The sequence below is a fragment of the Meriones unguiculatus genome, chromosome 3 (genome assembly GCF_030254825.1).
Source record: "Meriones unguiculatus strain TT.TT164.6M chromosome 3, Bangor_MerUng_6.1, whole genome shotgun sequence".
In the NCBI taxonomy this organism is placed as follows: domain Eukaryota; kingdom Metazoa; phylum Chordata; class Mammalia; order Rodentia; family Muridae; genus Meriones; species Meriones unguiculatus.
The window spans coordinates 49,595,558-49,619,299 of record NC_083351.1 but is presented as its reverse complement, the minus strand read 5'-3'; the positions used below and the strand labels follow the sequence as shown (position 1 = coordinate 49,619,299).

The 23,742-nt window shown below is 35.9% G+C and overlaps 1 protein-coding gene across 1 annotated transcript; it reads left to right on the top strand.

Annotated features, from left to right (window-relative positions):
* The first annotated feature begins 5,093 nt into the window (after window positions 1-5,093).
* LOC110539468 (vomeronasal type-1 receptor 90-like) lies at window positions 5,094-6,026 on the top strand. Its single transcript, XM_021626320.2, has one exon. The coding sequence runs from the start codon at window positions 5,118-5,120 to the stop codon at window positions 6,024-6,026; it is 909 nt and encodes a 302-aa protein (XP_021481995.1). The 5' UTR covers window positions 5,094-5,117.
* The last annotated feature ends 17,716 nt before the right edge of the window (window positions 6,027-23,742 follow it).

Here is a 23,742-nt window from a genome sequence, read left to right as displayed (position 1 = left end):
TTTACTTTTGAGATGCATTGTAGTATAAACATACAACAGATGCTCATAGACATAAAGATATCAGTCTTTATAAAAGTACATAGATTTCCCTTAATGGGGTCTCTGATTTTATGTGTCCCTAGTATGGGAGCTATTGGAAAGAGGATGGGGTCAAGTACAAGGATGGACAGAGAGACAGAACAGGCTTAAAGTTGAAGATCATCAATGGGTATTATACAGTGAATGAACATGTCTTGAAAACCATCACTCTTTACAATGAATGTACTTTTACATATATGCAAAGTGGAGCTCTAGATTCAATATTTTAAGGAGACTATATTGCTAAGGTTCTTCTAAGTGTATATTCTAAGAATTCAAAGACTGTGATTCCACCTAGGTATTGCCAATTATGTTGCTTTTCCATCCCTGTAACAATAACTTAAAGGGTAAAAAACACAAATAACAGACATATTTTTGTTTGTAGGAGTACATTTATATTAAGGTACTTTTAAACTGTATTTTGTATTTTGTAATTTTCCTACTTTTTTTTTCAAGTTAGCTGTTTGTATGTATTTAAGTATATGAAACATATGCTAGGTACACATAAATAATATTAACTAATTTAGTGTTTATCCACTAATTTTCTAGTCTGTTAAGTTTGCATATACTTAGGAATTCTTAAGAAAGTTTCAAATCATAGCCTAGTAAGACATATGACATTATTAACAGTATATAATAAGTTAAAAAACTCATATAGATTTTTCTATGATTCATAATAGAGCAGATATTTGGGGGGATTTCAAAAGAATTTGGAAATCCACATTATTTATGAAATGTTTGCAAAGTTAATTTTACAAAATTTAAACTGGATGATTTCCAGTAAATATTTAAGTGTTTTGGTTAAAATGAATTCAGTTTTAATATTTCAAATTTTCTAAATCAAACCTTGTAATGCTGCCACCAGTATAATATTGAGCAAGCTTTTCATTAGCATTTAGGAAAGTATTTCAAACTCTCAACAAATTCTCAACTAGTATAAAATTATTTAAAGTCAACAACCCGAATGTGTCTTTCAGTAGTTACAAAATATGATTAAAATACGTATTCACAAAGAAATGCCAGGTAAACTTAAATTTAGGTCATGAATATCACAAGTTTATTTTTATTTTGATGGAATATCATTTACTAATATATATAAGATTAAAATGGAAAATGAAGGCAGATGTTGTGACAGACACCTAGGAGTCCAGCATTTTTAAGGCTAAGACAGAAGCAACATGGATTTGTTTGAAGTCAGTCTGGATGACAGTTTGAGATCTCCTCCATCTTTTTCTTAAACACACATGCACACAGGCACACACACACACACACACACACACACACACACACACTAATATAACAAAAATAAACTGGAAAAGAGATAATGTAGAAGTATAAAATTGTTTTGAAACAATGGAACAAAATGATGCTTGCTAATGTCAGTAACTCACTGGCCACAGAGTATCAGCAACACAAAAACCAAATGATAAAAACATAAGTGTATGCTTTCAAGCATTAGAAATTTTTCCTTTTGTTTTAGACAATTCACATTAAATATATGCACCAATGCAGAGGCAGGGCCCATGGATTTGATCAAGTCAATCATCAACCAAAAAACAGAGAACACGTCCTCCATTTTTCTTAAAGTTCCTTTTATTTCACAAATATATTTTATATAACTCTCAGTTCTTAACTCCTGTTGTGCAGCCCAAGCACAAAGTATGATATTGCTCTATTTTTAGTGTCAGTATTCCAATAACCTCTCTCTCTCTCTCTCTCTCACACACACACACACATACACACTTTTCCCAGAGAACATTTTTATATCTTTACCTAACTTATGCTATGCAACCTGTGATGAATCTCTGAGCTTGATGTCTTCCCCACAGTCTCTGCAGTGACCCTCCTGCTGCTGCTTCATCTGTAAAAGCTGTATCATAAGTATGGGACTGTAATATTCTAGTCAGCATCTGTGTGCTTCCAGGCACAGCTGCACTAAACTCAATTTCCAATCCACAATTCAAGCATTGAAATGACTTAAGAGTATCGGGTAACAGGTAGAAATTAATAACTTATTAAAAAGCAGTAACATTCATGCTGGCATTATCTATTTTATAAAGATTTCATAAAACTAAATTGATTGGTTAAGGTTTTCATCCTTCTAAGATTCCTGAAGACTAAGATTCCTAAGATTCTTGTTTCTGACAGTGGGCATTACATATGACAACACCAATTATCTTGTCACCTGAAAGTCACTTGTCACTTTACTTTATGGTCTCTCTGAGCTGTCACACTGCTTTATGCACATTATGCACTAAACATGGTAAAACTTTAAATGAAAATGATAATTTAAATATAATATATTTGTATGTGCTTTATATCATTCACTCTTCACAAAGCAGAATGCAAAGATCACTATATAGTTATAAAACAAGACCGTTCTAAAATTGAATACCATAATAGTGAAGAGGTAAAGTGATTTTTCTTGGAAGAATGTAGAGCTATGCACAAAGCAGCTCTTGGTCCCTTGTTGTGGGGTCTCTTCACACAGCTGCCTGCACACTGCTTAGTCTTTTGTTCTGTGTCAATTTAATCAAGATGGCCTCTTTACTATTATGAATGTTTATGGGTATACTTTGTGTTTTAGTACTTACAAGAAAAGTTTAGAACTTAAACTAAGGTAAAAGCCTCCAACACGGCAATTTTCTTTTAAAATAAAATATGATTTTCTCAATGTGTATCTATGTTAACATCTCAGTTTGTAGCCATGGCAGCCACAGTCTTTTCTGGTTCAGTCTCAGATTCAGTGAGTTCCAAAGAAAAATGCCACTTGATTAATGTATGTGAGAAATATTTACAGAGCAATGAATATGAAGTAGAGAGGTTGACTTGCATATCTTCAGGATAAGAAAAACATGTTAGATTACTGTCTTTTTCTTATATTATCATGTTTTAATTACCCATAATACATGTGTTATGTTAATAAATTATTGCTGTATAATTAATAATGAATCATTATATATGTATCTGGTTTGTACACTTGCATTTTAAAATTAGAATTGAGCTATAGTTCCTACAATTTGGAGACCAAGGCTTGAATTAAGTATGATCCTGGAGCTTTATTTGTTTGTTTGTTTATTTATTCATTATTTATTCATTTTATTTTACATATTTGTGTGTTTTGCCTATACGTAATATCTAGGCTCCACTGATCTGCCTAATCAGAGAGTGCAATGGATCACCATGAACTAGAGTTGCAGATGCTTATGAACAAATGTGTCACTGCTAAGAATCAAACCCAGGTCATTGCTACAGCAAAAACTGCTTTTAACCACTGAGCTATATCTTCAGCCCATATCTTAGAGCTTTTTAAAAGAGAACATCACTGTGCAGCTACTGTAAATATATGTTGGCAATGAAATCAAATGCTTGGCTCTGGCAATTTGGATGAATCCATTTCTCAACTAGATTAAACTTTTTAAGTACAAAATCATGCAAATATAAAGCATGTGGTTTGTGGTCTCATATTCATATCAAGAGTGGTCTCAGCATCTAACTTCTGCATCATTTTTATACATACATGTGTGATTACCCCTTACATGAGTGAACTTGAAAATATAATTGAGCACACATTATCATACAAGAATCTGATCCAGTGTGGTTGTTTTCTATTTCTCTACCTCAAAATGATTTTAAAGTACTTCATTAATTTAATTTGAAATGATAATGACACTGGTAACCAGGACAAATAACTGACACAGGCAGGAAGGTAAGACTGTTGTTGAAGCTGTAAAATGTGTCTGGGTGCTGATGATGTATGATGACATTGGTGACCTTGATTTGCACTGCATGGGAAGGAATCCCTTTTAAACACGATCACTACATGGTCATCTTCAAGTTCCTGCTTCTTATAAATGTGTGGGAAATAGTGTTTTTCTTAGTGTCACTTGTTGGAGGCTCCCAGCTCCTAGATATGATTATGTAGCCTGCAGTAAGTAACTATGGGAATCAGGAAAGTAAAACAGGACTGTTTCCAGGATTATGGATGATGCTGGGAGGAGTAGAGAGCAGAAGAGCAGGTACAAGTATCTGATCAAGGAAACAGGGAAAGGCGGGACTTCTTAGAATGTGTGAAGGAGATAAATACAGAAGAAAGACTAAGTAGGTAAAATATCAACATGAATGGCTGAAAAGCTGTAACTAGTCATTCTATTAAGAATTTACACTGCTCCTCTAAAAGAAAAAAAAAAAGAGAAACAGTGTTTGTCACAATAGCTTGGAGACAATTCTATTAAATGTGAGACAGAGTCTCATTAAGGTAATGGGATGGACACTAAAGTGGGAGACATCTAGGACCATTTATAACCATAATTAATGGTTAGGGAATTCATAGGATGGAAAGTACACTAATGGTTTCCAACTATGTACATGTCTTTAATTCCAGATTCTGGGCATGTAAGATATCATGCAAAAAGAAGCATATTTTTATTATGAAATGAGATAGACCTTTTGCTGATTAAAGTAGTGGCATTATCATGAATTATCACTGTGACTCCATTAGAATTATGAGTCAAGACATGGATAGTTGCAAACTTGAACACAGTAAAATTATAGAATATTAGACAGACTCACCTCAGTTTTTAAATTTTTGTGACTATTTTCCAGATCAATGTAAGTTTTTTCCAGCTGCACAAATGTGACTAATTTTCTGTACTCCCTACTAATGTTTTAGGTATTAAGCATAAAATGAGGCAATTTGAATAAATAGGATTGGATTTCTAAGGTATGAAACTCAGGTTCAATAGAGGAATACTCAAAAGATGTCTTCTGTATAGATGTGCTAGTGAAAGACTTTATTATGTCCAGTGTTCTATTTCTCCAGGTAGACACGTGGAGAGTATATACAAATGTAGGCTATAAAGTCTAGTATGGAACTTCAAAAGTTAAAGGGACAGGTTAATCAAGAGTAAATAGGTAAAATGTTATAATGATATAGACACCCTCGAGGTGGATCACAAGATTGACATATACTGTGTTTTTCTTCCAGATATATGAAATATCCTTCCTCTCTTCTCTTAAGATGAATTTAATTTCCTCTTATGTCTTCATTAAAGAATGTCCTTTATTTGCAAGCTGGGATTGGAGTCATAGCCAATATGTGTCTTCTTTTTCTCTATACTTTCATAATTGTAGGTCACAGACTTAAGCCCACAGACTTGATGTCCTATCAACTGACCTTCATTCACATAATATTGATCCTCACTGTTGGTGACCTTTGGTTTACAGACATATTTGTGTCACTGAACATTGAAAATGACTTCAAATGTAAGGCAACTTTCTACATACACAGGGTGATGAGAGGCCTCTCTATCTGCATCACCTGCCTCCTGAGTGTGTTCCAGGCTGTCACTATCAGTCCCAGTACCTCTTTTTTGGCAAAATTTAAACCTAAGCTAAAAAAATACATGATTTGTGCTTTCTTCTATATTTGGTCTTTCAATTTGTCTTTCAGTAGTAACTTGATATTCTATGTTGGTGGTTTTACCAATGTGAGTGAGAACAATCAGATGAAGGTCACTGAATCCTGCTCCCTCTTCCCCATGAACTACATCATCTGGGGATTTATTTTAACACTGACAACATCCAGAGATGTGTTTCTTGTAGGAGTCATGCTGACCACAAGTGCATACATGGTGATTATCCTGTTCAGACATCAGAGGCAATGCAAGCATCTTCATAGCATCAGCCACCTGAGAGTGTCCCCTGAGAAAAGGGCCACCCGGACCATCTTGCTGCTGGTGGTTTTCTTTGTGATCATGTACTGGGTGGACTTCATCATTTCATCTACTTCAATCCTAGTATGGATGTATGACCCATTCATTCTGACTGTTCAAAAGTTTGTGATGAATGCCTATCCCACAATTACTCCTTTGTTACACATCAGCTCTGATAAGAGACTAATCAATGTGCTGAAAAACAAGCAGTCAAAGCACCACCAGATTTTTTAAAAATAATTTTTAAATCATATTTAAATTTTTTCATTTTTTATTTATATGTGTGAGCGCATGTATGCATGTGTATTTTCATGGTGCTTACAGAGGTCAAAAGAAGTCATAGGATTACCTGGAACTTGACTTACAGATGGTTATAAGAAATCATTCTGGTACAGCCCCAATTATCTTTTTCTAAAATACAGATTCTTCTTAAACTTTAATAGTTCAAGTAGCAAACTTTTCATATGATTCAAATAAAATCTGTGGCACCACACATGTACATTCCTTTGACATTTCTAATGCCTAATACTATAAAGTCCTTAAGTTCTTTGTACACTGTAAGTTTCTATTTCCACAATAGAAATTTACTCAACTGAATATTAATATTTTAATGTCAGTGGGCCAAGAAACATTATATATAATATACAGAGGGAATAATATATATTATATATACGATATATTGTATGTAGTATAGTATTTATAATTGAATGGTAGATGTCTTAGTTAGGGTTATTATTGCAATTAATCACCATAATCAAAAGAAAACTGGGGAGGGAAGGTTTTGTTTGGATTATCCTTCCACATCACCATTTTTCATTGTAAGGACTCAGGACAGGAACTCAAAGAGAGCAGGAGCTTATTCAGAGGCGATGGAGGAATACTGGCTTTCTCTGCCTGCTTTGTTATAACACCCAGGACCACGAGCCCAGGGATGGCACAACACATTGGCTGTGCCCTCCCACATCAACCATGAATTAAGAAGGAACCCTATAGGTTTGCCAATAGCCTTATCTTGTGGAAACATTTTCTTAATTAAAGCTCTTTTCTGTCTATGATCCTAGTTTAAGCTGACATAAAACTATCCAACACAGCTGTAACATTTTGGATTACTCACAAGTAAATAACAGCACCCATAAAATAAAATGAATTCTCTTTCTCCTTTTTACTTTTTGTTGTAAAAGTATCCTTGATGCTGAGGTTCCTCAAAAAAAGATCCCTGCAGATAGTGACTTTTAAGCCTTTCTGTTTAAAAGGTTTTCATCTTCCATGAATTAGTCTTCAATAGCAATTTAAATCATAGATTTAGTTCTGCTTACTAATTAAAATTTCTCTTGATCATAAAAACAATGTGAATTGGATTTTCCCATGTTTCAAACCACACTCAGTGTGTCTTTTATGAAAATCTCATACACCTGTTTATTTGCCTTTCATTTCATCTACACTTATTGAAGTAGAATGGATGTTGGAAGTGGACTCAGAGAGGGAACTGAGGGAGAGAGAGCAATGAAAGTGAGGATCAGATGTGGGGGAGCAGGGGTGGAAAGTGAGAGGGCTGAGAGAAAGAGAAGGGAAACGGAGGGTGGAGGACATCTCTTAGACAACCTGGAGACTTTTGATAGAGTAAGATCCTGGCAGGATATGGGGGCAACTCTAGCTACAGGGGCCATGGAGACTGAAGTGGCCACCTCCTAGCCAGGTGAGACATCCAGTGGAGAGAGGGGTTCACCAACCCACCTATAATGCCTTTGACCCAAAAATGTTCCTGCTTATAGGATGTGCAGGGATAAACCTGGAGCACAAAAGAGGGAATGGCCAACCAATGACTGATCCACCCTGACACCCACCTATAGGAAAAAGCCAACCACTGACATAATTAATGATGTACTGTTCTGCTTGCAGACAGAATGCTAGCATGACTGTCCTCTGAGAAGCTCCATCTTGCAAGGGTTAAAAAAGATACTTAGACCCACAGCTTAATATTAGGCAGAGAAGTGGGGTGGTGGTGGGTGATAGAAGATACTGGAGGGGACAAGAACTCCTCAGGAAGTCAAACAGTGCCAACTAACCTGGCTCCATAAGGGCTTACAGATACTGAAACATCAACCAAAGAGCATGCATGGACTGGACCTAGATACATATGTAGCTAACAGGAAGCTTGTTCTTTATGTGAGTCTCTTAGCAGCAAGTAGAGCAGAGGTCATATCTGACATGGACTCAGTTGCCTTCTTTTGGATAACTTTCCCCTATCTGGGCTGCCTTGTCTGGCCTCAATAGAAGAGGATGTGCTATGTCCTTAGATGGGATGTGCTTGGGGTGGGTTTGTAAAGGAGAGCTCCCCTTTTCTGAGAAGAAAGGGGAGGGGTACAAGAGGAGAGAGGATGGGAGGGTGGAACCTGGTGAAAAAGAAGGAAGGGGCTATTATCGGGAAGTAAAATGAATAAATGAACTAATGTAATAAAATATGAAAATGTTCATGTATATATAAAAAGAAGTACTCCTGGTAAATAAAAAGTGTTTATATACACATACATGATGATGACTGAGCAAGACTCAGATCTAATATGAGTCCAGCAAAATGATATTAAGAGTAAATTTATTGCTATGTCTTTCAGTAGAACACTAGTATTTGGTTTTCTCCTTCCCTGGTCTATCTAGTCTCAGGTTCAGAAATACCCAAGAAGTATTGGCTGTGATTTTCATCTCATGGAGTACATGCGTTGAAGCAAATCATATATTAGTTGGTTACTTCCACATGCTTTGTGCTAGTATTATACCAGCAGGTCACCATTGTAGACACGGTTTTTAGCTGCATTTGTGTTTACCTTTCCTTTTTGGTAGTGTGCAAGTAAGAGACCAAAGTCTTAAAAATCAGTGGACATTGTTTTAAAGTTTAAAGCAAAGCAGAAGCCTGAAGGAAGGCTAGTTAGGTGGATACATGACCAGCCACCTTCGGGGAAGAAGTAGCCTTAATGTTCCCCTGAGGGGAAGAACCACCCTTGCTGCATTCTTTCCTGCCCACTAATTATACAGTTGCTAGGAAACCGCCCCATATGACCAGACCAGAACTGTTTGTAGTCTTGATGCCTAAAGTGGACCAATCATTTCAAAAGTCAATTTCCCTTACTCAGTCATGTACTGCCAAAACATGTAAGTTCCTGCTTGCGGTATTGCCTTATTAAAACCTTGCTTCCCTAGATTGGTGGGCCACATTCCTCTCCTGTTTCCACAGGAAGTTTGTTTCCCCTGTTTTAATGCATATTCAAGTTAAAAACCTCATGCATTTACAGCAGAGTCTCTTTCTGGTCTTCAACACATAGTACCTTCTAGTACCAACAACTCTGATCCATAGGGGTGAAGGATCTATATATTCTCTAGCTCAAAATTTCTATGTTCAGTGAGTTTTCTATGTTCATCAGTTTTTGGAAAGCAGACAAGAGCCTTGAGAATACTTTGGTTTGTTTGAAGGTTCCCATGGAGCCTCTTTGGTCAAGAACTCAATTAGATGTAATTGACTCCTGGTAATAGAAGCTTTATTTGGTGATGACAGATTTCATTAGGCACTTTATCTCCCTGTTGGGAAAACCTGCTGCTAAGGTTGTAGTAATTCATGAACAGAAAGCCCTGATCTTGGGACAAAGTGGGAGCTCCCATTGTCAGTGAAGCTCCCTCTTCTCTGCCTGGAGAGTTAGGACTCCCACACCATCTACCTGAGGACGGTCACATAGTCCTTAATAAAATTAAGGTTCAACTTCCTTTCTCTCAATAAGATTCCACCCAGTAAGCACCTGTGTTTCCTGGAATGCCTTTCCATGAAAATGAGGCATCCCAGTACCTTAATGCCTCAACCAATGATGTACACTCAGCTTCAGAAACCCCCTGCTCACTTCCCAATGTCCTATATTACCCTTGTTCACCCTAAATAAATTTGAGCTATTTTGCTGAAGTGGTTCCCACAGGTCATCCCTTTGCATCTTGTATTTGTGGGTCATCTGAACCCATCTTTACTGCTTCAGCAACCATCGTTCTTGTGAACTTATGGCCATGATATCCAAGGGCCAGGAAAAACCACATCTCCCATGTAATTTGGTGATCTCAGTTAGATCACATTCATATATGCATATGTGGTAGGAAGCTTGTACTGTATGTATTTGCATATGATCCCTTAAGTTTAAGTTCCTTCATTTTAGCTGTTCTTCCTGCATTTTCTTTCTTTCCTATCCTTCCCCTCCCTGTTTGATATTCCCATTTTTGTTGGACACTGCTGTTAAATTAAAAAGTTATTTTGTTTAATTATTGTTTATTGATAGAAATTTAATGCTATTTTGTTCCATTATTGTTTGATGTAAAGTTCTAACTTTATGGTTCTCATCATTATTCTTATCCTGTGTAAATTGTTAATGTTAAAGGTAAAAACATTTTTTTAAACAGAAAGTGGGGGTATAAAGTGGAAATTTTTAGGTTTCTTGAAGACTGGGTTTTGTCATGAGATGTTTTGTTGCAAGCTGACCATATTACATTTTCCCAGGTTGTCTTATGAGAGGGCAAATGATATTTTGCTCTGAGCACTCATATGTGAGGGGCCTGACTTTGGCCAGCTGAGAATATCTGTGGGTGGACTCTGAGGAGAGGACATATATAGAGGCCCACACTCAGTGAGACATCAGTGATTTGGACTGACATTGCTACATTGATCTCCATGCTTTGACACTTAAGTTCGTAGTAGAGGAAAACTCTGGTAAGTTGGGTTTGTTGGATCTTTGTCCCAAGTGGCAAAGCAAACTTCACCAATAGTATGGACCTATTGGATTGTCTTCTCTTATTAAAGCACTATTTCAAGCTGTCACTTGTTCTAGTGACTTTGTTGATGGCTGGAGTAAAGCATCCAAGTAAGGGGTGTGTTGTCACCAGAATCTATATAGGCCCACTAAGTGTTCTGTTTCTTTCTTGTAAGTGGAAGAGACCAAGTGTAGTAACCTACCTTCCACCTTAAATGGAATATTTCTACATGCCCCACACTGCTGGACTCCTAGAAAGTTTGGTGAGGTTCAATGTTCTTAAAATTTTCTTGGAATTATTTTCCTATCTTCTCATGTAGTTGTGCTTTATCAGCAAGTCCCCAAACCTGCTACTTCCTGGTAAGTATGTCCAAGCAGTACAATGTTGTTAATATAGTGGACCAGCATGATATCTCGAGGAAGAGGCAGGGACGCAAGCTCCCTTTGAACAAATTTATGATATTTGGCTGGTGAACTAATATACTTTGAAGTAGAAATGTAGAGATTTACTCTGTGAAATTGCCAAATGAAATCAGAATGCTTTTTTGGGGGGCTTATGAGCAAGTTTTTAAAAACAACATTTGTGAGGTCAGTAACTGCTTGTAGGTATCAGTAGATGCATTAAGTAAAGAAATCACATATAGTATAACAAGCACAATGAGTCATTTCCTCACTAACTTCATGACATACAGAGGAGATGCCCAGAGTTGGCCAGAGAGCTGGAAAGACCCAAGAGCTCTGGACCCAGCAGCCAGCTCCATGCTCTAAGCTGAGCCACAGAAAGATCCAAGCCAAGACGTAAAAGCTAAACGAGCACAAAGAAACATCTGACCAGGTAAGAATGTATGAAAATGTGCTAAAAAGCTAAAGAAAGAATAAATTGGATATACACAGACATAAAAAATAGTTAAAAAGCAAAGTCCTTAAAGAGAAATTTAAATAATATAAAGAGTAAGCCATATAAGTGTGGGGAAGTGTTTAGAGAAAATTAAATGCAGAAAATGATATTAAGTTAGAAAGCTGTAAAAGATAAATAAGAGAATGTACATTGAAAGTGAAGTCTATGAAGAAAAGAAATAAATAGATAAAGATGTTTTGAAAGATGCATAGATGTCAAAGAAAGTAAAGAAACTGAACTCAAACAGTCATAGAGATGACTAATTAAGTCTGTAAAGGAAGGAGAAAGAAAAAAACAAGTAAAGATGTTTTCCAAATGTGCATAAAAGTTAAATTCTCCAAAAAAGAGTGAACTAGATTAAAAAAAATATTGGGAAAGGATCTTTACCAACCCTATAATTGACAGAGGGCTAATGTCCAGTATATATAAAAAACTAAAGAAGGTAAAAAGCAACAAATTAAGTAATCCAATTAAAAAATGGGGAACAGAACTAAACAGAGGAATATTAAACGCCAAAAAACCCTTAAAGAAATGCTCCACATCATTAGTCATCAGGGAAATGCAAATCAAAACACCCTGAGATTTCACCTTACACCCATCAGAATGGCTAAGATCAAAAACTCAAGTGAAAACACATGCTGGAGAGGCTGTGGAGAAAGGGGAGCATTCCTCCACTCCTGCTGGGAATGTAAACTTGTACAACCACTTTGGAAATCAATCTGGTGCTTTCTCAGATAATTAGGAATCGCACTTCCTCAAGATCCAGCCATACCACTCCTAGGCATATATCCAAAAGAGGCTCAAGTACACAATAAGGACATTTGCTCAACCATGTTTGTAGCAGCTTCATTTGTAATAGCTAGAATCTGGAAACAACCAAGATGCCCCTCAGCTGAGGAATGGATACAGAAATTGTGGTATTTTTACACACTAATCAGCAATTTTACACACTAATCAGCAATAAAAAACAAGGAAATCATGAAATTTGCAGGTAAATCGTGGGAACTGGAAAAAATGATCCTGAGTGAGCTAACCCAGAAGCAGAAAGACACACATAGTATATACTTACTCATATAGACATATAATATAGGATAAACCTACTAAAATCTGTACACCTAAATAAACTAATCAAGAGGGAGGACTCTGGCTAAAATGCTCAATCTCCTTCCAGAATGGCAAAGAGGATGGACATCAGAAGAAGGAGAAAACAGGGAACAAGTTAGGAGCCTCCCACAGAGGCCCTCTGAAAGGCTCTGCCCTGCTGACTATCAAAGCAGATGCTGAAACTTATGGCCAACCTTTGGGCAGAATGCAGGGAATCTTATGAAAGAAGTGGGAAATAGCAAAATCTGGAGAGGACAGGAGCTCCACAAGGAGAGCAACAGAACCAAAAAATCTGAGCAGAGGGGTCTTCCCTGAGACTGATACTCCATCCAAGTAGTATGCCTGGAGATAACCTAGAACCGCTGCACTGATATAGCTCATGACAGTTCTGTCTCCAAGTTGGTTCCATAGTAATGGGAATAGATCTCCGACATGAACTGATTGGCCTGCTCTTTGATAATCCCCCGCCCGAGGTTGGAGCAGCCTTACCAGGCCACAGAGGAAGACAGTGCAGCCACTCCTGATGAGACCTAATAGACTAGGATCAGAAGGAAGGAAAAGAAGCCCTCCTCTACCAGTGGACTTGGGGAGGGGCATGAGTGGAGAAGGGGTTGGAAGGGAGAGGTTGGGAGGGGAGGAGGGAGGGAACTAGAGAGGCATACAAAGTAAATAAAGTGTAATTAATAAAAAAAAAACTAAAAAATAAACTATTCTAAAAAATGTAAAAAAAAATAAAAATAAAAAGACGGGGAAATATCAAGACCTGGAGAGGACAGGAGTTCTGAAATGAGACCAAGGCCCTGAAGAGATTGACACCCCAACCAAGGACCATTCCTGGAGAGGTTCTAAAACCCTGGCTAAGTTGTAGCCCATAGTCTAATTCTCCAAGTGTGTTGCCTAACGAAGGCAACAGGGGCTGTCTCTGAAATGAACTCAGTGGCTGACTCTTCGATCACCTGCCCCTGAGGGAGGAGCAGCCTTTCCAGGCCACAGAGAAAGACAATGCAACTGGTCCTGATGAGATCTGATAGGCTAGGGTCAGATAGAAGGGGAGGAGGACCTCCTCTATCAGTAGACTAGGGGAGAGGTAAAGGGGGAAAAGAGAGAGGGAGGGTGGATTGGGAGAAGATGAAGGAGGGGACTACAACTGGGATACAAATTGAACAAACTGTAATAAGTGATAATAATAAAAAAGATGGGTTCCCTTTTATTAGGGACATAGACATTAAAAATGAAAGATCATCTTGGTGGATATTTTTTGGATGAAAATGAAGTTTTTTTTTGCCTTTTTTGATTAATTTTGGTTTGATATCTATTTTATTAGATATTAGAATGGATACACCAGTTTGTTTCTTAGGTCCATTTGCTTGGAAAACCTTTTTCACATCTTTACTTTGTGGTAAACCCTATCTTTGATTGATGTGTATTTCTTGTACTCAGCAGCAGAAGGACGGGTCTTTTTTTTTTTTTTTTTCCCATCCGTCCTGTTGGTCTGTGTCTTCTAATTGGAGAATGGATTCTACTAATATTAAGAGATATTAGGGACCAATGGTTGTTTATTCCTGTTATTTTATTGTTGGTGTCGGTGTAAGTACATATACGTTTACCTTCTCTTGGTGGTGGAGCTGGTATGAGTGTGTGTGTGTGTGTGTGTGTGTGTGTGAGAGAGAGAGAGAGAGAGAGAGAGAGAGAAATTGTACTGGTATAAGATTATTTATTTCCTGTGTTTTTATGGGTATAATTAACACCCTTGGTTTAGAGTTATCCTTCTAATACCTTCTGTAGAGCTGGAATTGTGGATAGATATATTGTTTAAATTTACATTTTATCATGGAATATATCGTTTTTTTCATATATGGTGAATGAAAGTTTTGCTGGGTGTAGTACTTGGGCATGGCATTTGTGGTTTCTTTGATTCTGCAAGACATTTGTTCAGCTCCTTCTGGCTTTTAGAGTATCTGTTGAAAAGTTGGGTGTAATTTAATAGATCTGCATTCATATGTCACTTGGCCTTTTTTCATTGCAGCTTTAATATTCTTCTTTGTTCTCTGTGTTTAATATTTTGATTATTATATGATGGGGACTTTCTTTTCTGGTCCAGTGTATTTTGTTGTTGTTGTTCTGTCAGTTTCTTGTACTTTTGTTGGCATGTCCTTTAGGTTCATAAAATTTTCTTCCCTTTTCATAGTGTCCCAGATTTCCTGGTTGTGTTAGAAACATTTTTTTTTAATTTAACATTTTCTTTGACTGATATATTTATTTCTTCTATTGTATCTTCCATACCTCATATTATCTCTTCCCTATCTTGTATACGTTTGCTGATGCTTATGGCTATAGTGTCTTTGTACTTACCCAGATTTCCCATTTGCAGAATTACCTCATTTTGTGTTTTGTTGTAAATAGTGATTAATATTTACTATTGATATATCTTTTGGTAATGCTGCTATTAGTCTAAACAGCTGTATAACTAAATCACCACACAGACACTGGGTTTATTTAGTTAACCTAGAACACAGTGCTGGGCAATAGCTACTCCATCCTAAACCTCCAAGCCCTTATAGTTTCCTAATATTTAGATTTCCCACATTATACTTGCTTTTTGTGAAATCTTAGGTCCAGTCCATCTCTCTATGTCATTCCCAGATCTTTCCCCAGCTCTCTCTCTAAGCTCTCCTCTCACCCCTTCTCATCCCACTCATGTCTTACCCTCTAGCTCCTCTCCTCTTTCCTGTCCTCTGGCTTCTCCTAACTCAACATTGTGACTAGTTGCTTTATTTTGGCCTGTTTACACAAGAGTTGAGACAGGATGCTTAGAATGTGTATCAAAATGCAATATCTGGATTGAAACCAGAGAGTGGGGGATGGGGGAGAAATCAGCATTTGAATGAACAAGGGTAAGGTGCATACATTTCAAAAGAACATTATACCAACAGTGTTTATTGCCTCAATTTTCATTTTCTTTTCCTTGATTTCCTTAAGGGGATTATTAATTTCCTCTTGAAGCTCCTCTATCATCTTCAGAAAGTTTGTTTTAAGGTTGTTTTCCTGTGCTTTAGCTATGTTGAGACTTTCAGGAGTAACTATAGTAGAATCACTGGGTTTTGGTGGTGACATATTCCCCTTAATGTTGTTGATGGTGTCCTTAAATAGGCATCCAAGCATCTGGGTTTGGAATAATTATGGGTCTAGCTGCATAGACAAAGCAGTTTGTTTTTCTTAGATGGGTGTTTTTTTTTTTTTTTTTCCTTTGGTTTGTAACCTCTCTGGCCTTCTGGCCAAAGTAGCATGTGGTTGAGTAGTAAAAGGGTTTCCACCCAAGTTGGGGGCTGAACATCTGATGGTAATGGTGGTTTTTGGTCCTGCTGAGTGCCCTCTACAGGAGTCAGGGCCTATTGGCTGGAGGGATGGGGTAATTTGGTGTTTGCTGGGTATGCACAGATTGGGAACAATGCTTATGTGAGTGTGCTACATGGAGATCTGGTAGCCAGTGTGCACTCTGTTGGTGGCTAGATATGATGATGAGGTCAGGAAGACAGATTGTATGTATGCTGGGTAGGCACTGAGGGAGTGTTGGAGGTCAATGGGCAGGGGCCTTACCTAATCTTCTGGATGCCCCTGCTGCCTTTGTGGAAGAGCAGGTTTCTACCAGAAGCCTGGGCTAGGATATAGTAAAGAGAAAATTTGGGGCATGTTTCTTAATTATAATTTCTCTGGATCCATAAAAATTATGGGAATTTAAAATTTTCATTCCTTTACAATAGTTACATAATAAGTTTTATTTGAAAACTTCATGTGTCTGTGTGTTTGTCCTTCATCTACAGTTAACTAAATATTATTGGTAAATAAAAATTGTTTACATACATATTCATATTGTAAAATATGTTTTTAAGTATGTATATGTATGTTTGTTTGCACACATGAAGGATGTGTGTGCATGTGCATGTGGATGCCAGGAGACAATGTTGGCTGTTATTCTTCAGAACTTGTATTTTGAGACACCATCTCTCACTGTTACCTGGAGTTTGCCAAATAAGACAAGATAGTAGACCAGGGGATTTCTTGTCCCTGCCTCTCCAGTTCTGGGATTACAAGTTATGTTCCATTTTGACCATCTACTGCTGTACATAGGTCCTATGCTTAAGTTTTTTGTTTCCCCAGTGAGAATCCCTTGTATAAAACTATTTGTTTTCCAATTGCAAGTGGCTATGTAAAATTACCACTACACCCAACCTTAATTTTTAATTGAAAATAGATTTTTTCCATACAGTATATTCTGACTGGAGTTTCTTTTCACACAGTCTTTCCAGATCCTTGCCATTTTTCCATCCATTTGGATCCAGACCCTTTCTTTGTCTTCTTAGAAAACCAACACACACCAATATAGTAACAGTAAAAATAGAGTAAAGTATAGTAAGATAAAAGAAAGGAAACAATTTCTAAAAGGAAAAATCAGCCAGAAGAATAAGAGCCAAAGAAAAAGCACAAGAAATACGTAAATATGTAGAGACACACAACTTCCCCCATATAAGAATCTCACAAAAACACAGAAGTTGAAGCTGAAATATATATGTAAAGGACCTGTAAGGCAAAAAAACAAAACAAAACAGAATGTCCTGATTCAACATTATCAGTCAAAGAACCTTCAAAGTCTCCACCGAATTTGGTTGTGTTGGCATCTACTGCAGTGCATGGAGCCTACACTTAAGAGTAGTTTGTTTCCCCATTGAGACTCCCTTGTAGAAAACTAGTTTTTCACTCACAAGTGGCTATTCGTTGGCAATAATTTCTGGGTTAGGGATAGGTTCTTATTGCCACTTCTTTAAGGTCTATCTGGACCCTCTCAGGTATAGAGATATGTAGGTCCTGTGCATGCTACTTCAGCCTCTGTGTCAGTAGAGACATATTAAAAAGGCCTTGTTTCCTTGGTGACCTCCATCCACTCTGGGTCTTACACTGTTTCCACCTCCTGTTCTACAGAGTTTCCTGAGCCATGAATGATGGGATTTGGTGGAGGTATTCCACTTAGGGCTGAGTCTTTCAAGGTCTCTCACTCTGCATATTGTTTGGCAGTTCATCTCTGTGTTTTCTCTTATTTGCTGCTGGAGGAAACTACTCTAAAGATGGCTGAGCAAGGATGGATCCATGAGCATAGCAGAATATCACCAGGAGTCATTTTACTTCTATGTTATTTTAGCAGAGCAGAAATATTTGATTTTCCTATAGCCCCTGAGCTATTTAGTCTTAGGTTCTTGGACATCTAAGCAGTGTCATTGATGGGTTCCATCCTATAGAGTGGCTCTTAAAGCAAATCAGACATTGATTGGTTACTCCCACAAGCTTTGTGCCACTATTGTAAGTGTACCTTGCAGGCAGGATACCATTGTAGATTGAAGGGTTTGTATCTAGGTTGGTGTTTACCTTTCTTCTTTGATAGTGTGCAGAGGACCTTCAAGTAACATGAACACTAGTCAGTAGGAATAAAAGTTGTACATAAGCACAAACAAATTCTCCAAGTTAAGTTAGATGTGTAGGTGTTGTCTTCAGCAATGGGGCCTTACTATCAGTACATGAAGAGGAAGCAATATCCTTGGCACCAGCCTGGGTTGTTTAGTGGATCCCATGGTGTCCCTCAGCCAATAATGATGTGACCCATTCCCAGTTTTGGAGGTTTCATCTGGTTATAAGTGATGTCCAGTTGGGGCTCCATCATTTTGCATTTTTTTGTATTTTCTCTCTCTATTTCTCACCCATTATACATACATACATACATACATACATACATACATACATACATATATTGAAATGCTTAGGAAGTTCTACTATATTGAGTTTTCATATTATCCTTCAAATATTCATAATCTTCATTAGTTTTAGCTCTTCCTCCATGCATTCACTTATTTGCTTCCTCTTCTTTCTCCCTTTTTGTTAAATCCAGCAATCCCACCCACCCTCACTCTATCCACAACTATCTATTTTATTTCCTATTCCTAAGGAGATTCATCCGTAGCTCCTAGTTCATTACTCTGTATAACTTTGTGGTCATATAGATTGTACTTTTTCTATGAATGACTTAAGTGAAATCATATATAAGTCAAGAAATAACATGTCTGTCTTTGAATCTGGGTTACTTACTCTAGATCACTTCTTCTGGTTTCATCCCATTTACCTGTGATTTTCATTGTTTTTAGTAGCTGAGAAATATTCCATTGTGAAACATACCACATTTTATTTATTCATTCCTTTGTTGATGGACATCTACTTCCTTGCCAATTTCTGGCAATTATGAATAGATCAGCATGAATATGGTTGAGCAAATGTCTCTGTGATATAATGAAGCATCCTTTGGGTATATGCCTAAGAGTAGTCATACCTGCATCTTGAGTTATGTTCGCAGCTTCCTGAGGAACTACCCCACTGATTTCTATAATGGATACACCAGCAATGGATGAGTGTTCTCTTTAAACATTTTCACCAGGATGATATATTTATTTTATTCATCTTGGACATTCTGACTTGTGTACAATAAAATCTCACAGTATCTTTAGTTGGCATTTCACTGCTGACTAAGGATGACGAACATTTCTTTGATTCTCTACCATTTGAGTTTCCACTTTTGAGAATTCATTGCTTCTACCTATACCCCACAATTTAATTGAGTTGTTTCCTTAATGTACAGGATTTGAGTTCTTTATACATTTTGGCTACTAGCCCTATATCAGTTGTGTAATTGGCAAAGGTTTTCCCTGTCTGTAACCTTCTTTTTGTTTGAATGATGGTTTCTTTGCCATGCAGACAATTTTCAGTTTCATGAGGTTTTATTTATTCATTGTTGTTCTTAGTGACTATGATACAAATGTTCTGTTCAGAAAGTCTTTTCCTGTGTCAAAGAATTCAAGGCTGTCTCCCCACTTTCTCTTATATCAGAATAAGTATCTAGCCTCATGGTGAAGTCCTTGATCTACTGGGTTGTGTTTTGTGCAGTGTGATAAGTATGGATTTAATTGCATTCTTCTACATGTAGATATCCAGTTTGACCAGTACTGCTTGTTGAAGAAGTTATATTTTTTCTAGTGTGTATTTCTAGATTCTTCAACAAAATGAGGTGTTTATAGATGTTTGAACTTAGTCTGTGTTTTTATATTGATTCTATTGGTCAACATGTCTGTTTTTGTGACAATAACATGCTTTTATTACTATAAATCTGTAGTTCAATTTGATATTGCCTCCAGTATTTTGTTTTATCATTAACTAGTACTTTAGCTATTCTGGAATTTTTGTGTTTCCATGTGAAGGTGGAAATTATCTTTTAAGGTTTCTTGAAGAATTATGGCAAGATTTTGATGGGGATTGCATTGAATATATAGGTTCCTTCTAATAGTATGACCATTTATTATTGTTATATTAATACTGATATTTATTATTAATATAACCATTTATTATTGTTATATTAATACTGATATAACAATATAACACTAATATTATATTGTTATATTTATATTATATATAATAATATATAATATATAATATATATTAATATATTATATATAATAATAATAATATATAATATTATATGACAATATTAATATATAATATTGTTATATTACTGATCCATGAGCTTTGGAGAGATTCCTGTATTTTGAGTCTTCAATTTATTTCTTCAATGTCTTGAAATGTTTTTAAATTATTATTAGACAAGGGTTTTACTTGGTTGGCTAGAGTGACCCCAGAATAGTTTATGTGTCTGAGGATTTTTTGAAAGGTGTTGTCTCCCTTGCTTGCTTTTCAGTCTATTTCTTATTTGTATATGAAAGGGTTTCTGGTTTTTGTTTGTTAATTGTGTATCCTGCTATTTTACTAAAATTGATTATCAGCTGTAGGAGTTTCTTGGAGAAAGTTTTAGGGTGACTTGTGTACACTATCATATTCTGCAAATAAAGATATTTGCTTTTTTGTTTTGTGTTCTATTTGTATTTTCTTGATTTTCTCAGTTTTCATTTTGTTCTAGTTAGGACTTGATGTACTATATTGAATAGATATAGAAAGAGTGGATATTCTTGTATTGATTGTGATTTTAATGGAAATGCCTCTGTTGCCATTGAAGTGGATGTTGGCAATGAGCTTGTTATAAATTGTTTTTTCATGTTGAAGCATGTCCTTTGTGTCCCTAATATCAATATCATCCATGACTTTCTTTTTCATGTACCAGTGTTGAATTTTGTCAAAGACCTTTGTTTCATCTAATTAGTTGATGATGTGTCTTTCAGCAAATAGAATGGACTTTTTTTGCTGTTGTTTTGTTTTTGTTTTTGTCTTTCAATCTGTTTTTATGGGCATTACATTTATTAATTTATTTATGTTGAAATATTTCTCTATCTCTGGCATGAGAATCCTACTTGCTCATGATGTGTTCTTGGATTCAATTTCCATGTGTTTTTTATAATTTTTCATCTCTGTTCTTTAGGGAAATTGGTGTGCAATTCTTTCTTTGTTGGGTCCTTTTGTTACTTAGGTAACAGGGATTCATGAAAAGAAGTGGACAGTGTTCCTTCTGTTTCTAATTTGGTGAATAATTTTAGGAGTATTGTGGTTAACTCATCTTTGAACGTCTGGTAGAATTCTGTCCTAAAACCTTATCATAGGTTTTTTTGTAGTTGGGAGATTTTTAATTAGTGCTTCTAATACACTGCACGCTGCAGGTCTGTTTAAATTGCTTGTTTAGTTTTTATTTAACTTTGTTACATGGTATTTATGAAGAAAATTATAATTTCTTAATTTTATAATTTGGCAAAGTACAAGTTTTGAAATCATGTCCTCATGATTCTCTGAATTTCCTTGGTAAGTTGTTCTGTCTCCCTTTTTACTTTTAACTTTGTTATTTTGATCATCTTTCTCCATCTTTTAGAGAATTGTGTTAAAAAATTTGGTTATGATATTTGATTGTCAATCTTATTGATTTTCTTAAAGAACCCAATTTTGTTTTATTGACTGTGGGTATGTGTGTTTAAATTTTCATTGTAGAGGTCATTTGATTTTTGTTTAGGTTTATTCCTCGATTTTTTTTTTTCTGTGAAGCTATTGTGAACGGGAGTGTGTCCATGATTGTTTCTGTATGTTTTATTTTTACTATATATAAAAAATATAATTTGTGTAAGCTGATCCTGCTACCACACTGCTGAATTTGGTTATCATTTCTAGAAATGTTCTTAGAATTCTGCGTTCATGTTGTCTGCAAGTAGAAATATTTGACTTCTTTCCCTATGTGACTCTCTTTTATTTCCTCCTCTTGCTTTATTGTTCCAGCTAGTCCTTTGAGCACCATGTTGAAAAGGACTGGGGGATAATGGACTTCCCTGTCTTATTCCTGACTTCACGTGAATTGCATTTAGGATATTGCTTTTTCTAGGTTTCTTGCATATATCATTTATGTAGGGGTGTGTTCTCTTTAGTCCTGTATTTTTAGGACTTTTATCATAAATGCGTATTATATATTTCAAAGATCTTTTCCTGCATTTATTCAGATGACTGTCTGGTTTTTGTTTTTAGGTCAATTTATGTTGTTTGTTACATTTATAGACTTGTATATGTTGAATCATCCCTACCTTTCAGGGATACAGCCAAATTGTTCAGATTATAGTTTTTTTAAAATGTATGACTGTATTCTGTTTGTAAGTATTTTATAATATTTGAGTCTATTCTCATCAGGGATATTGGCCTGTATTTTCCCTTTTTTGTTGAGTCATTATTCATTTTGGTATTACTGTTACACTGGCAGAAGTAGTTTGGGCATGTTCTTATATTTCTATTTTCAACACCATGTAAGAAAGATTGGCTCTAGGTCATCTTTAAATGTCTGGTAAAATGCTGCTGTGAACACATCGATTTATAGATGTTTCTTGGCTGAAATGCTTTTCATCATTATTTATCTCCTCATTTGTCATTGGCCTGTTTAGGTTGTTGAATTGTTGGTTTAATTTTGTGATTTGGCAGAATCTAGAAAATCATATAAGACTTTTACATTTTCTTACTTAATGGAGTACATGTTTTAAAAATATCTTCCTATAATATTCTGAATTCATTTGATGCCTCTTGTAGTGTTTCCCTGTTCTTCTTTTATTCTGGTAATATGGGTCTTCTCTTGATTTTTTTTTTTGTTAGTTGGGGCAAGTGTTTGTCAGTTACATTTATTGATTCCTTGCATTGTTGTCTTTGTTTATGTTTTGTTGATTTGTGCTTTTATTACTATTTCTTTCTGTCAATTGGTTTGTATTTTGTTTGTTCCAACTTTTCAAGTTATATGATTATGACTTTTTTGTGCTGTTTGTTTCTGATTTTTTTACTATACATGCTTAGAGCTATAAATTTTTCTCATGGAATTGCTTTCAATTCATGCCAGAGGTTATGTCTTCCTTTTTTATTTTCAAATAATTCCAGGATTATTTCTACATTGCTATTCTTCTTTGACATTGGTAATGTGCTGGTTAATTTCCATGAGTGTTTGTATTTACTAGATATTCATCTGTTATCAATTTTGGGTTTTATTTCATTGTAATCAAGTTAGATCCAAAGAGTAATTTCAAAGTTTTTGATTTGTAATGATTTGTTTTGTATTTCGGGATATAATATATTGTAGAAATGATTCTGTGTGGTGCAGGGTAAAATGTGTACTTTCGTTGTTTGGTTTGAGTATGCTCAAGGTACCTGTTAAGTCTATTTGATGTATGATGCCATCAGTTTATTTGATGTTTCTGTTCATTTTTGGCCAGATGACTTCTCAATTGGAAAATGTTGGGTATTGAAATCATCTACTAACTATGGATTGCTGTTAATCTGTGCCTTTGTTCAAGGAATAGATTATTTTTTTTTTTTATGAGACTGAGTGTTCCAGAGTTTGGTGAATATATATTTAGGATAGTAATGTTTTCATGGTTAACTGTTCTGTTTATTAAAATGAAGTGTCCCTCTTTATCTCATTTAATTTCTTTTAGTACAAATTCTATTTTGTCAGATGTTTAGATAATGACTCCTGCTTTCTTTCTGGTTCAGTTTTGTTGGAATACTTTTACCCATGGTTTCACTCTAGGGTGGTGCCATACTTTAACGCTAAGATACGTTTCAGCAGACAAATGCGTTTTGTTCCTTGATTAATTCATTCACTCTCTATCTTTTGAGTGGA

What these genes read in the sequence shown, in the direction of transcription:
- LOC110539468 (XM_021626320.2), top strand. Translation starts at nt 5,118, where the DNA reads ATGTCTTCATTAAAGAATGTCCTTTATTTGCAAGCTGGGATTGGAGTC.